This window comes from Chlorocebus sabaeus, chromosome 16, assembly GCF_047675955.1.
Source record: "Chlorocebus sabaeus isolate Y175 chromosome 16, mChlSab1.0.hap1, whole genome shotgun sequence".
NCBI lineage: Eukaryota > Metazoa > Chordata > Mammalia > Primates > Cercopithecidae > Chlorocebus > Chlorocebus sabaeus.
The window spans coordinates 80,614,714-80,630,285 of NC_132919.1; the positions used below are offsets into that span (position 1 = coordinate 80,614,714).

Below are 15,572 nucleotides of genomic sequence, written 5' to 3' on the forward strand. Positions count from 1 at the left end.
TAATCTTAAAACTCAACAGTAAGAAGACAAAACAACTTTAAAGAAAAAGTCAAAAGATCTGAGCAGACACTTCACACAGGAAGGTGCGTGCATGAGCAATACACACGAGTAACCCTCACACATTCAGTCAGCAGGAAAATGCAAACTGAAACCACAGTGAGACACAGCTACGAACACACCGCAAAGCGCCACAGGAAAAAGACAATTCCAGGTCTTGATAAGAATGTAGAACTCTGGTAAAATGGTTCAGCCTTTCCGGAAAACAGTTTTGGGGGGTGGTCTTTTTTTTTTTTTTTTTTTTGAGACGGAGTCTCGCGCTGTCCCCCAGGCTGGAGTGCAGTGGCCGGATCTCAGCTCACTGCAAGCTCCGCCTCCCGGGTTTACGTCATTCTCCTGCCTCAGCCTCCCGAGTAGCTGGGACTACAGGCGCCCGCCACCTCGCCCGGCTAATTTTTGTATTTTTTTAGTAGAGACGGGGTTTCACCGTGTTAGCCAGGATGGTCTCGATCTCCTGACCTCGTGATCCGCCGTCTCGGCCTCCCAAAGTGCTGGGATTACAGGCGTGAGCCACCGCGCCCGGCCCTGGGGGGTGGTCTTACCAAGTTAAATGTACACATACTGTATCATCCAGCAGGTCTACTTCTAGGTATTTATTTACCCAGGAGAAACAAAAGCACAGGTCCACAAATTTCATTGCATCTTTACTCATAATAGCCAAATGCTGGCGAGGTGGCGGGAGCCTGTAGTCCCAGCTACTCGGGAGGCTGAGGCAGGAGAATGGCGTGAACCTGGGAGGCAGAGCTTGCAGTGAGCGGAGATCGCACCACTGCACTCCAGCCTGGGCGACAGAGTGAGACTCTGTCTAAAAAAATAAAAATAAAAAATAAAAACATACCCAAGACTTGGTAATTTAAAAAGGAGAGAGGCTTAATTGGCTCACAGCTCCACATGGCTGGGGAGGCCTCAGGAACCTTACAATCATGGCGGAAGGGGAAGCAGGCCGTCTCACAACGTGGCAGGTGAGAGGGAAGACGGAGGAGTCCCTTATAAAACCATCAGATCGTGAGAGAGAACAGCCATGGGAGAGAAGCCACCTCCACGATCCAATCACCTCCCAGCAGCTTCCTCCCTCAACACGTGGGGATTACGGAGAATAATGTGCGAGGTGAGACTGGGTGGGGACACAGAGGTCACCGTGCGAGGTGAGACTGGGTGGGGACACGGAGGTCACCGTGCGAGGTGAGACTGGGTGGGGACACAGAGGTTACCGTGCGAGGTGAGACTGGGGACACGGAGATTACCGTGCGAGGTGAGACTGGGGACACAGAGCCAGACCATAATGCTGCACAAACTCCACACAAAATATCGGAAATGTTCAGTTTCACATAACATCACCATGCCCCAAATGCAGTTTCCATGGCTCTAAGGTCTCTTCCAGTCCCTAACTACAGTTAGAAGAACATGGCCTTTTCCAGAGCAGTAGTGGTGGCATAAGAAGAAAACAATCAGACTTGCATGCAAATCCATCATCACAGTACATACAGGTCCATCATCTCGATACATACAGACCCACCATCATCTCGGTAGATACAGATCCATCGTCTCGGTACATACAGACCCACCATCATCACAGTAAATACAGATCTATCATCTCGATACATACAGATCCATCATCTTGATACATACAGACCCACCACTGTCTGGGTACACACAGACCCACCATCATCTCAATACATACAAATCCAAGTTGCGTACCTCCCCTTCTGACAGCACCCCCAGCAGACCCCAGAATCAAGTGCTGTCCGAGGCCTGCCCCCTCCCCAGCTGAGGCTCTGCCCCTGGCTTGTTGCTCTGCCCTGAAGGGCATGGAGAAAGGAATTCCTCTGAATTGGGAGAGAGGACAAGAAGAATTCCCTCTGGCCAGCAAACAATTCTAATGGGAAGCGGGATGAACAAAGAAATTGGGGTTGCAGCTTCCTGAGCTGGAAGACGCCACCTGCCCTTTTCTGGGTCTCACATCGGGGAACTGGAGATGGGCCCCAGGCCCCACAGAGAGCCCCTTTCCCGGGGAAGGTCATCTCTCCTCCGGAGGACTGAGCCAACCACATAACAGCAGGGCCTCAGCCAGGCGTCCTAAAAACTGGGCCCCTCCGCTCTGTGCCCGGGGACCCCAGCTCTGGCATGACCCCTCCGTACCCACTGACGGCTGCGTAAATCCAGAGCCACCCACACCAACGGGCGGCAGGAGCTGTGGGGTTGTTCCCGTCTTCCAAATGGACCAGCAGCCTAGAACACGCCAATCCCTGTCAAGCATGGGCGGCCTGACCAGCAGCGGCCACGGGCTCTGCACGTGTTGCAGAGAAAGAAGACGAAGTCTACCTAAGGTGCTGTCTGAGTTTCCTCCTCGGGCTTCCCAGCAAGATCAGAGAGGTCTGTAGAGAGGTCTGTAGCTCCCCTTCCCCATTCTCCTCTCTGCACCTCCACACCAGCAGCCCAGCAGCCCGCACTCGTCCTCCTCGGCCAGACAATTTTACTTACAGCTTTTGCCACAGGATAATTTTCTTCCTGGAGCTTTCACGTTACCTGCACACCCCACATGGGGTGCCTGTTCTCAGTGTACCCACTGCTGTTCATCTGGCCAACGAATACTAGGCGAACCTGAGGCATGTGAACCTGCAAATGTCTGGCCACTTTCAAAGTTAAAAACAGCAGCATTACTGGGTCCTAACTTTGAACTAGGTCCTAGGGATACAAAGAGAGACAGCAGCAGTCCGGTTTCATTGAGCCCACACTCTAACGGGGTAGAGGCACAGAGAGACAGTGAGAGAGAGAGAGGAGTGAGGAAGGGGGGCGGCCCCAGTCAGTGGCAGGAAGGAAAAAGGTGGACAGTGCACCGAAGATGATGCACAGGAGACGGGAAGAGTGGGGACCCGCAGGTGAGGTGGGGACAGTGAGGACCCGCAGGTGAGGCTCCGGCCGGACAGGTAAGGAGGGGACAGTGAGGACCCACAGGACAGTAAGGAGGGGACAGTGAGGACCCACAGGACAGTAAGGAGGGGACAGTCAGGACCCGCAGGTGAGGCTCCGGCAGGACAGGCAGAGGTGAGAAGAGTGAGGACTCGGGGGTGAGGCTCCAGTTCACCCTTCATGAGACAAAGTCCCCATCTGAGCATCTCGGGACACACAGCTCAGAGCGGTCTTACAAATGCACTCAGACAGCAACTGTTTCTCAGCTTTTGGGTAAGAACTGGGGCTCCTAAGGCAGCCCACGTGCCACCCAGTCCGGCACTGGCTGTAAAAGTATCCTCCAAAAACACCAGAGTCCGCCTGTGAGACCCGGAGTGTGTGCCTCGCAGTGGTCACTCCCTCTCCGTGGGTTTCGGAGCCAGTGCCCTGGAGGAGCCACAATGCCCCGGTCATTCCCCTTCGCGAAGCCTTAAAACGAACACACTCTGCCTAAACAAAGATATTTCAAAATCTCCCCGTTTGGGGCACGAGCGCCTTCAGCAAACACCAAGTCCAGTGGCTTTCGGGAGCTGCAGGCTGCCAGGGATAACAGTTACGGTGCCGAGGAACACGGGCGGCCTGGCGATGGCGCCTTTGGAACGTGGAGGCTGCAGCAGCCAGGCAGGCCCTCTCCGGGGCTATTTTACCGCTTTTCCTCTGTTCAGGAACACCCTTCGTGAACATGAGGGTTAAGAAAGGAACAGCTCTTCTCGCAGAGGGCAGAAGTGGGGTGGGGGCGTCTACACAGGCAGGGCTTGGCCGATCTGCAGCTTCCCGTTCAGAGAGGGGCCTTCTGCTCAGGAATCCAGGGCGTCCTCTGCTTTGCAGTCAGCCGCACTCAGCCTTTGTGGGGTCGGCCGCCACTGGAATCCCACAGCCCCTGAACCAGCTACAACCCCGCCGGGCCTTGGGGCTAAAACACAAGCCCGTAATTTTTGCCTTAGGAATGAAACGGAGAGGACAAATACAGCAGAAAGGAAGGGGTGGTGTGTTTGGAGAGGGGAGCTGGTACCATGGCGTCCGCAGTGCCCCCCGTAGTTGTCAGGGTTCCCTGCGGGGACGGGGCCAATAGGATGGACGTGCAGATGAAGGGAGTCTGTTAGGAAGACCGACTCACACAACCGCGAGGGGAAGTTCCACGGCAGGCCGTCTGCAGGCCGAGGAGCAAGGAAGCCAACACGCCGCCTTCGTTCTGTGGCCCGAGGCTGGGGAGCCCCTGGCAAACCACGGGCGTGAGTCCAAGAGTCCCACAGCTGAAGAACGTGGAGTCCGACGTTCGAGGCAGGAAGCCTCCAGCCCGGGAGAGGTGAGGCCGGAAGACTCAGCCAGTCCCTCCTTCCACGTTCCTCTGCCTGCTTCTACCCCGGCTGCACTGTCCCCGCTCCGTCTACACCGGCGTGAACACATCACCTCAGCCCTGTCCCCGCTCCGTCTACACCGGCGTGAACTCACATCACCTCAGCCCTGTCCCCGCTCCATCTACACCAGCGTGAACACATATTACCTCAGCCCTGTCCCCGCTCCGTCTACACCGGCGTGAACTCACATCACCTCAGCCCTGTCCCCGCTCTGTCTACACCGGCGTGAACACATCACCTCAGCCCTGTCCCCGCTCCGTCTACACCGGCGTGAACTCACATCACCTCAGCCCTGTCCCCGCCCCGTCTACACGGCGTGAACTCACATCACCTCAGCCCTGTCCCCGCCCCGTCTACACCGGCGTGAACTCACATCACCTCAGCCCTGTCCCCGCCCCGTCTACACTGGCGTGAACTCACATCACCTCAGCCCTGTCCCCGCCCCGTCTACACGGCGTGAACTCACATCACCTCAGCCCTGTCCCCGCTCCGTCTACACTGGCGTGAACTCACATCACCTTAGCCCTGTCTCCGCCCCACCTGCACCAGTGTGAACGGACATTGGCTCCTCTCCGCTATTTTCTAAGTTGCAGCAGATTCCACACAGCTGACACCAACACTCTTTTCTAAACAATTCCAGGCTAAAGCCGACAAGTCAAACATAGAAGTCAGGTGGCACGTGATGAAGAGACGAGGAAAAACACGCTTCCTCACTCAGCTAGCTACATCTGCATTTAGTTAGTTACTGACCAGCGTGTCATTCTAAATAGAGGGAAAATAGCACGATTCAGGAATCTCTTGGTCACCGCCATGCTCTGCGGTGAAATGCTTTGCTCTCAAAACCACCCAAGACAAAGCACGGCCTCGCGTCCCCTTTCTGTTAAATGCATGCTGGGAGGCGCCCGTTCTCCTTCCTCCCACCCCCCCGTCTCCCGGCCTCCCCTTCTCCTTCCTCCCACCCCCCCGTCTCCCGGCCTCCCCTTCTCCTTCCTCCCACCCCCACCTCTCCCGGCCTCCCCTTCTCCTTCCTCCCACCCCCACATCTCCCGGCCTCCCCTTCTCCTTCCTCCCACCCCCCACCCCGTCTCCCGACCTCCCCTTCTCCTTCCTCCCACCCCCACCTCTCCCGGCCTCCCCTTCTCCTTCCTCCCACCCCCACCTCTCCCGGCCTCCCCTTCTCCTTCCTCCCACCCCCACCTCTCCCGACCTCCCCTTCTCCTTCCTCCCACCCCCACGTCTCCTGGCCTCCCCTTCTCCTTCCTCCCACCCCTCCGTCTCCCGACCTCCCCTTCTCCTTCCTCCCACCCCTCCGTCTCCCGGCCTCCCCTTCTCCTTCCTCCCACCCACCCCCGTCTCCCGACCTCCCCTTCTCCTTCCTCCCACCCCTCCGTCTCCCGGCCTCCCCTTCTCCTTCCTCCCACCCATCCCCGTCTCCCGACCTCCCCTTCTCCTTCCTCCCACCCCCACCTCTCCCGGCCTCCCCTTCTCCTTCCTCCCACCCCCACCTCTCCCGACCTCCCCTTCTCCTTCCTCCCACCCCCACCTCTCCCGGCCTCCCCTTCTCCTTCCTCCCACCCCCCCGTCTCCCGGCCTCCCCTTCTCCTTCCTCCCACCCCCACCTCTCCCGACCTCCCCTTCTCCTTCCTCCCACCCCTCCGTCTCCTGACCTCCCACAGCTGCAGCAAAGAGCTGGAAGGGAAAGTGGAAACCTCTTCACGGGTGAAATGGGCCGATGCTTCTACAGCCCTCGGTAGCCGTGGGACACGGTGGGACAAAATGTTTCATCACAAAGGAGGTTGAATTGCCTTTCTCGATCTTCTGCAAATTAGTAATTTAAAAGTGCTTCCTCCCCTACTGACTGCGCGGGTTCCTGCTGCCTCGCCAGAGAAAACACCAGACCGTGTGTCTCTAACCCTGGAGATGCTGGAGGGCACCGTGTGGGGAGGACTCGCCTGACACGAGGTCCTGTGTCCCCACACTTCCTGTTGGACCTACAGGCTACACATGGGTGAACGTACAAGAGGCTCCAGGTGTCCACTCCTGGAGGCAGCGTCCCCGATGTGCCGAGGCAGCAGAGCGGCCCCCCCAGTCGTCCGCACAGGAGCGCCCGGCACAGGCCTCAGGTGGTCCCGGCCGCAGCAGGTGGCCACCTCAGCAGCAGCCTCTGCACGGGGTCCTGCAGGCTGGCGGGCCCTGCTTCTAAATTCAACATGAACCCCCGGTGGGAGGCGGTGCTCCGCGGGTTTCTGAATAGTTTCCCGAACTGGATATCAAGTCTCCTCCAAGACCACACGGCAGGTCAGACAGAGTTCGCCAGACCACGCGGAAGACACGCACGGACACGGCCAGCAGAGCCTCTCACCCACCTCCAATCTCCAGGTGAGGTGGGTTCCATGGGGGGCCCAACTGTTGAGGGATAAATATCTGTGTCCTGCGTAGAGACCGGGCTCTCCATGTGGAGGGAAAAGCTGGGAACCGTGCAGGGCCCCAGCCCCACCAGGAAAAGAGGACTCTGGCCCAGAGGCGAAGCCACACGTGTTAACACGTCCCCGGGGCTGAGCCTGCGGAAGCTGCAGGGGCCTGGTGTGGGTCAGGCCTGGGTAAGGGGCCTGAGGTCCATGATGTCCTCGACGCTTGGCCTGCCCTGGACCACATTCTGCAGCTGGACAGGCGACACCGCGACGCTGTGGACTGACCAGAACGCCGCAGCTGCAGCCAGGGGGCCAGGCCGTGCCGCTCAGGGGTGCAAAGCGCTCCAACCCCCCCAGACACCTTGCTGGACACATCGGCCAGCACAGAGGGCAGCGAACGGCCACCGCTGTCCAGGATCTCCAGAGCGAGAGCAGCCAGCAGCCGCAAGACCACGGTCCCCGTTCCAGGAGCAAGACGTCCTCCAGGGTCGTGGGGCCTGGTCAAAGGGCATGGAGGCCAGTCTGAAAGGTTCCTCACTGGCCAGTGACAGTAAGTGACAGTAACTACTGATAACTCAAATAAAACAGACACCGCGGAGTCCACACACACACAGAAACCGTGAAGCTCCCCCCACCACACGGACACCGTGGAGTCCACACACACATAGAAACCGTGAAGCCCCCACACACACACACACACACACACACACACACACACATACACACACACACACACACACACCATGGAGTCCACACACACACGGACACCGCGGAGTCCACACACACATAGAAACCGTGAAGCCCCCACACACACACACACACACACACACACACACACACACGCAGACAGCACGGAGTCCACACACACGTAAAGAAGTGCAGGTGCCCACTGCACTGCAAGTCTGATGAGGAGCAGGATGTGTGCTTGTCCTCACCTTCCCACACAGCAGGTGCAACCTGCCCCAGGTGCTAGAGCCGAGCCCCCTCAGCAAAGAGGCAAATCAAAACCACACGCGTGAAGGAGGCAGTGAGAGGGCTGTGCCACCTCCGAGACACGCCAGAGAAAGCTGCACAGCCTAACCTCACTGTGAGGAAACACGGACAGCACAAGTGTCAGGGTGTTCCACAAAGAAAGTGCCTCAGAGCCTTCAAAACATCAAGAAGAGCAGAGTCAAGGTGGGGCTGAGGGTATTCCAGGCGGAGGGGATTACAGAGACAGGGCAACCAAACGGAGTGCGATTCTGAGCAGGGGCTTCTCCCACGGCACCACTGGGACGGCCTGGCCCAGCACCGGGTGTGAGTTGTGTCCCGGTGAGCACATTCCTGTCGTAAGGGGAGGCCTGGGCCGCAGGAAAACGTACTCGGGATGACACGCATGAGGGTGGTGGCCTATGCCAATGGCTCAGGGAGAACAAAATGTTCTTTGCGGTATCCTTGAAACTTTCCATGAGTTCTGGTGGTTTCAAAGGGGAAAAAGAAATGCGCAAAAAGATGCAAACACTTTTCACAGAAAAGGAAACCCACACGGCCAAGAACAGAAGACGATGCTCACCGTGACCCGTGACCAGCAGGTGCAAATCCAGGCGGGGTGAGGCCCCCTTCACTCCTGCCCAGCCAGGAAAGTGAACCCCTGGAATCTGAGTGCTGGAGCCGGCGAGAGTGCCGGCGTCTGCAGGTATCTGTCTCCGCGCCTTTGGAGCTGGCAATTCCACCTCCTGGCACAAACCTAAGAGGAACAGCCAGAGGTCTGTGCACAGCGACGGCAGCCCAAAAGCCCGTCCACAGGAGGCCAGGTGGATGCACACAGCAGGTTTGCTCGGCAGAGAAACCAAACGAACTGCAAACGACAGATACAGAGAGCGGGGCAGGGAGCCTGCGGACAAACCCACCCTCGACAGACACACAGAGCGGGGCAGGGAGCCCGCGGACAAACCCACACAGAGCGGGGCAGGGAGCCCGCGGACAAACCCACACAGAGCGGGGCAGGGAGCCCGCAGACAAACCCACACAGAGCGGGGCAGGGAGCCCGCGGACAAACCCACACAGAGCGGGGCAGGGAGCCCGCGGACAAACCCACACAGAGCGGGGCAGGGAGCCCGCGGACAAACCCACACAGAGCGGGGCAGGGAGCCCGCGGACAAACCCACACAGAGCGGGGCAGGGAGCCCGCGGACAAACCCACACAGAGCGGGGCAGGGAGCCCGCGGACAAACCCACACAGAGCGGGGCAGGGAGCCCGCGGACAAACCCACCCTCCCATGGCCAAGTGATTTTCAACAAAGGCTTCAGCACAGTTCCACGGAGAAAAGAAAGGTCTTCAACAAATGATGCTGGGACTGAATAGCCACATGAAAAAAACTAACCTTGACATTTACTGCACGCCACATACAGAAATTAACTAGAGATGGACAAGAGACGCCGACAGGAAAGTCAAAACTAGAAGCTACCAGAGAAATACAACTTCTCCTTCAGGTAAGCAAAGGTTTCTTAGGAAAAAATTTAACTAGAAAACAGTAAATAAGTTGGACTTCACTGATATTAAAAACTACTGCTCATCAAGACACCATCAAAACACGAAGAGGGGCCGGGCACAGTGGGTCATGCCTGTAATCCCTGTGTTTTGAGAGGCTGAGACAGGAGGACTGCTTGAGCCTCAGAGGCTGAGGCTACAGTGAGCCGAGATTGGGCCACCACACTCCAGCCTGGGTGACAGAGTGAGACTCTCTCAAAAAAAAAAAAAAAAAAAAAAGCCACTTACAGGGAAAAAATATCCACAATGCATACACCTGACAAAGGACTTGTATCCAGAATATGTCACAAAACTCTTTAACTCATTACTAGTCGGATAAACAGGCCAGGTGTCGTGGCTCACGCCTGGAATCGTAGCCTGTCGGGAGGCCAAGGCGGGCGGATCGCCTGAGCTCAGGAGTTTGAGACTAGCCTCGGCAACATGGGGAAACCCGTCTCTACTAAAATACAAAACATTAGCTGGGTGTGGTGGCGGCACCTGGAGTCCCAGCTACTTGGGAGGCTGAGGCAGAACTGCTTGAACCCAGGAGGCAGTGGCTGCAGTGAGCCAAGACCGTGTCACTGCACTCCAGCCTGGGTGGCAGAGGAAGACTTCATCTCAAAAAAAAAAGATAATTTTGTAAAAGGTGAGATTCGGGCATTTCATGAAAGGAGATTTATGAATGGCCAATAAACCCACGAAAAGGTGTTCACCATCATCACCAGCCATCAGGAAAATGTCAGACCACAGTGAGACACACCTCGGGGCCACGAGAATCATGAAAATAAAGGCCGACGGCATCAACGCTGCAGAGCCCGCACCTGCTGACGGGAAGGCAGAACAGCACGAACGCCGGAAAACTGTTCCGCAGATTCCTTTAGGGTAAAAATACCTTTCCCTATGGCGTGCCAATTCCACCCCTAGGTATTTCCCAAGAGAAACGGAGAGGTACGTCCACAGAAAGACAGACAGGAATGTTAATGGCGCCTTTCTCCCAGTAACCCGAGCCGGAAACCACAGCATCGAAACGATCATGGTGCCGTCACATGAGGATGAGGACACGGGACGGAGCCAGCAATACGAAGGCTGGAACGCACGATCATTCGGCTGAGAGGGAAGGGAAACGCGAGAGCACAGCTGTGTGGTTTCACCTACGCGTGAAATTCAAGGGCTGGCAACGGAAGCCCCGGGGCTCCAAGTCAGGCCAGTGGCTGCCGTGGGGACCGGAGCCGGGAGCACGCAGGGTCGTTCCGAGGGACAGGTCTCTGCACTTGACTGGGGTGTTAGTTACACAGGCGTGTGAGCTGTCAGACATCGCAGATTACCCATGTTGTGCACAAATTTCACACAGAAATCTTGTACTTTGCTGCATGTAAATTCTGCCGCCATTTTCAAAACCTGAACAAACTATAATGAGATGCAACTACATGGACGGACCTTAACAACAGTAAGGTTTAAAAGTTCCAAAATACTACGTACAGTGATACCCGTTTTATAAAGTTAAAAAGGACCGAAGTTAAAAAATTTTTTTTTCAGATTTGTATAGATACAAAATACTTATTTTAAAAGGAGAGCAAGGGAGGAGGAGCACAGAATTTGAGCGGAAGGAGGCAGGGGATACGCATGGTCACCTGCGAGACGTGAGAGGCCTGGGCTGGCTCTTGTTTTAGGTGGCAGGTCCATGGGTGTTTGTAACACTATTAAAATAAAAAATATAGGTGTGGAGTCGTAATTAGGGAAAAGAAGTCAGGCTCAGGGGAGCAGGGGAAGCAAAAAGAAAAAGCAGATTCCTCATGGTCCAGGACACACAGCATTTCTGCACAAATAACTCACCCAACTCACAATCTTCCTCTGCCCAACTCATCAGCAGACCCTCGGCTGAGAGAAAAATACACCTTAGCTCCCTGCAACCTCGGTGTTACCAGCACTGCTCGTGGCCCTCTCCAGCACAAGCACCACCTCTAAAACCCCGGCAAGCTCTGTCTCCGGCCAGTCAGCTCCTCTCTTGCTGACGTGCCCGTTGCTTTCTTGCAACCTATCTCCATGTTTTCTCAAATGAATCTGCCTTTCTTGACCTACAACTGTCTTGGTGAATTCCTTTACCACCTGCACCACTGGCCTCGGTTAGTCGCTACCCAGGAAAACAGGTACCGTTATAATCACAGAGACGAACAAAACGGGCCGTGCTTGAACAAATGATGAGAATGTGTCCTGAACCAAGGGGCCTGATCAGTTTGATTCTGGGCTCCTGAGATCCTAAGATCTAAATGTGAAAAGGAGAAAAAGGGGCCGGACGCCGTGGCTCACGCCTGTAATCCCAGCACTTTGGGAGGCCGAGGCGGGCAGATCACGAGGTCAAAAGATCGAGACCGTCCTGGCCAACACGGTGAAACCCCGTCTCTACTAAAAATACAAAAATTAGCTGGGTGTGGTGGCGGCGCCTGTAGTCCCAGCTCCTCAGGAGGCTGAGAAAGGAGGATCGCTTGAACCCAGGAGGCGGAGGTTGCAGTGAGCCGAGATCGCACCACTGCACTCCAGCCTGGGCGACAGAGTGAGACTCCGTCTCAAAAAAAAAAAAAAAAAAAAAAGAATGAGAAGAAAGAGAAATCATAATGGACATTAGGAAACATAACTGAATAATAACTAGAGCTTTATATTCAAATTTACGGACACCCCCACAGTACTAAGTTCTCCATAAGAGGAAAACCAGTTGCTTAAATCTTACATTAGAAAACAAAAGCCTGGAGAGGAGGGGCCCAGCCCAAGGGTTAGGAACACAACAGCAGCATGAGCGCAAATAAAGCAGAAGCAAAACCACAGGTGGGAAAGTAAAGAAATAAAGGGACTTAGCAGCGAAGGAGGCCAAGGGCAGCCGTAGGGGTGGAAAGGGGAACAGCCTCCGAGGCGGGAGGGCCTGGGGCGCTACAGGCCGTGCTCAGAGCGCCTGGCGGCTGCGAGGGTTCTGCGGCCCGGCTACCGCTGCGTCCCTGTCCCCTCGGTTCAAGGATTGGCAGCGAGGACGAGAACGGCCAGGCTTGTCTAACCCTCCCCATGGCCCCGGGGTTGCCACAACAACACTGCAGGGCTGGCGAAGCGGAGGCAGAGCCTTTGGGCCGTCCCTGCCTGCAGCATCCGCCCCGCCTTGGCCCTTCTCATCCCAGCCACACGCGCCCCCTCCTCTCACCTGAGGCCCCAGTTCAGAGCCCTCGGGGCAGTTCCAGGAAGGCCACGTGGCTTCCTGTGCATGTGGACGGCCACGCGGCAGTTCCCAATGAGGATGGGAGTCGGGGGACGCGGCCGGTTCCCCAGCGAGGACGGGAGTCGGGGGACGCGGCCGGTTCCCCAGCGAGGACGGGAGTCGGGGGACAGGAGGGGGCCAGACAGAGGCTCTCCACCCTGAGAACCCTGCAGGGCGAAGGGAAAAGAAAACCTGGCCAGCTCAGAAGCAGGCAGCGCTCTAAGAACCGCTGGACCTCCTGGGTGGAGCTGCTCTGCAGACCTTGTCATAGACATTTCGTTTGAACATTTCCAAGAGGCCTGGAACCCAAATCATTGTAATGAACGAGACATTTAAAGTCTATTTTCTTTAAAAGCCGGGCTTCTTGTTTTCTTTGTCTTATTCTGCTGAAGTTTCCAAGAACACAAACAACCGAGACGAGGACACGCAGTGTGCCAGGAGGAAACGCCGAAGAGAACACAGCAGCGTGTGCCAGGAGGAAACGCCGCGTCAGGCACTGATCGATCAGAGGCCGGCGGGGAAGGGCGTAAACTCAGCGACGGCCGCCCGAGCACCCGCGGGTCCCTCGCAGGACTGGTGCCACGTTTAGACAGGGCTCTGTAAGGACTCACCCCTGCCCCTTAGGAACCTGGCCATGGGACAGTCACGGGGAGGCCCTCCACAGCCTTTCCGGACACCTGAGCCCACCTAATAGGCTCGAGGACAAGCCGGCCAGGCGCTGTCGCGTGACGAGAACGGCGTGCAGTGAGGCCCCACTCTGACAGCAGTGGGTGTGGGGCGGGTCCCAGGGAGGATGGAGACGCTTCATGAGCAAAAGGTGAAGATCTGTTTAAACTGTCCTCAGTTGCCAACCTAGAGGTCAGGAACCGTATCTGTCCCGCTCTAACCCCCTCTGCACATACTGGATCCAGAGTGAGTTTCAGGTGACGTTCACACTGGTCAGCCGGGCAAAACCCCAGCGTCCTTCCAGGATGTTCACCTCTCGTCCTCACCAACTCCACCCGGGAAGCTGCCCACAGGCCCAGCCTCACAACATCTGCAGACCTGCTCCTGAGCCAGGCACGGGGGCCGGACGACGGGTCAGACCAGGCCCGGCCTCCGACCCAGACCGAGCTCGGGGTCCCAGCACGCTCTGGTTCCCAGGCCTCCCTCCTCCTGTGGGGCCTTCATGATGTTGCTGCTTCAATGCACCTTCAATACGAGACAAAGACACCCCCGCGGCAGGGAATCAAACCCCTGAATACAAGGAAACGCGTTTTTGATGTTGTTCTCTCTAGACACGGACAAATGAGACCACGGATCTGTACACAGCTTCATCTCTCTGCCTCATAAATTCGTCTGTCTTTCTACTTTTTCTGCTTTTCCCAGGGTCCTTCCTCTTCTGTCGTGGTTTTGGTTTTTGGTTTTTCAACTATGAAGACCAAATCTAAACCCTGTGATAAAGTCTGAAGACCCAGGGCAGTATCTGTGTGTCCCACACTGAACCCCAAATAAAGCAGAGGTTGTGTGCCCCATTTGTTCCTCCCAGACACCCCACCAGTCACCAGGAGGGCAAGCGTGCCACGGCCAGCTGGTCTTATGCATCCCAGGGCAACTGGCTGCTGCCCGCAGCTTACCAAAGCTTTTTGTTGTTGTTTTTGAGATGGAGTCTCGCTCTGTCGCCCAGGCGGGAGCGCAGTGGTGCGATCTCAGCTCACTACAACCTCTGCCTCCCGGTTCAAGCGATTCTCCTGCCTCAGCCTCCTGAGTAGCTGGGACTACAGGTGCGTGTCACCACGCCCGGCTAATTTTTGTAGTTTTAGCAGAGACAGAGTTTTGCCATGTTGGCCAGGCTGGTCTCGAACTCTCCTGACCTCAAGTGACCCGCCCACCTCGGCCTCCCTAAGTGCTGGGATTACAGGCATGAGCCACTGTGCCTGGCCTTTTCTTAGTGTTTTCTTATCAACCTTTATTAATCAGTAAGGTTATTAATCTTTTAAGTACCATATTTTCCGATTTCATCCCAGTTTATCTTCATTTTGCTTACATCGCTCTCTGCTGTGCAATTTTACATTTTTATATCATTGTACTTATCATGATTAACTCATTAAGTGCAATTAAACAGGAACAACCTATTGACCTTAATTTTTAAGGTTGTCTAATAACTTTGATATGGCTGGGCTGTGTCCCCACCCACATCTCACCTTGAATTGTCGCTCCCACAATTCCCACGTGTCGTGGGAGGGCCCCGCTGGGAGGCCACTGAGTCACGGGGTGGGTCTGTCTTTTCTAGTGATACTGGGTGAGTCTCAGGAGAGCTGACGGACTTCAAAGGAGGAGTTTCCCTGCACAAGCTGCCTTCCTCACCTGCCGCCACATCAGACACGCATGACTGTGAGGCCGGCCCGGCCACATGGAACTGCGAGTCTATTCGACTTATTTTTCTTTATAAATTACCCAGTCTCGGCTGTGTCTTCATCAGCAGCGTGAAAACGGACTAATACATTATTAGTCTAATAACCATTAGAAAAATGATTTTCAAGACCCACACTAAAATGTAAGATCATTTAATTACTCAACCAACATGTACACGTGTATACATTACAAACGAAAGAAAGTTACTTACCGAATCCAAAAAGCAAAGGTAAGACCCTGAGCTCTGGGCAACTGCTTGATTTTTAGAGTATCCGACTGTGGAAAAAAGAAGAGCAAAACTCTTTTGTAATTCAGTTTCCTGCAGCAATTCTCTTTCCAAGAGCTTAGTATACGATATTCTTTTTTTTTCGAGATGGAGTTTCCCTCTTGTTGCCCTGGCTGGAGTGCAGTGGTGCAGTCTCAGTTCACCGCAACCTCCGCCTCCCGGGTTCAAGCGATTCTCCTGCCTCAGCCTCCCGAGTAGCTGGGATTACAGGCATGCACCACCACGCCTGGCTAATTTTGTATTTGGGGTTTCTCCATGTTGGTCAGGCTGGTCTCGAACCCCCAACCTCAGGTGATCTGCCCACCTCGGCCCTCCAAGTGCTGGGATTACAGGTGTGAGCCACCGCACCCGGCCAATATACGCTATTCTC

General features: G+C 55.6%; 1 protein-coding gene across 10 annotated transcripts in view; it reads right to left on the minus strand.

The window, feature by feature from the left end:
* The window catches only part of B3GNTL1 (UDP-GlcNAc:betaGal beta-1,3-N-acetylglucosaminyltransferase like 1), a 137,777-nt gene that overhangs the window by 107,676 nt on the left and 14,529 nt on the right, over positions 1-15,572 (minus strand). For all 10 annotated transcript variants that reach the window (XR_012088961.1, XR_005238826.2, XR_005238824.2 and 7 more), the window contains one exon: positions 15,128-15,192. Coding sequence is in view for 7 of the 10 variants with exons in the window: in XM_008013386.3 (XP_008011577.3) it covers positions 15,128-15,192 (65 nt within the window). In the remaining 3 variants the exon portion in view is untranslated. The remainder of the gene's footprint in view (positions 1-15,127; positions 15,193-15,572) is intronic.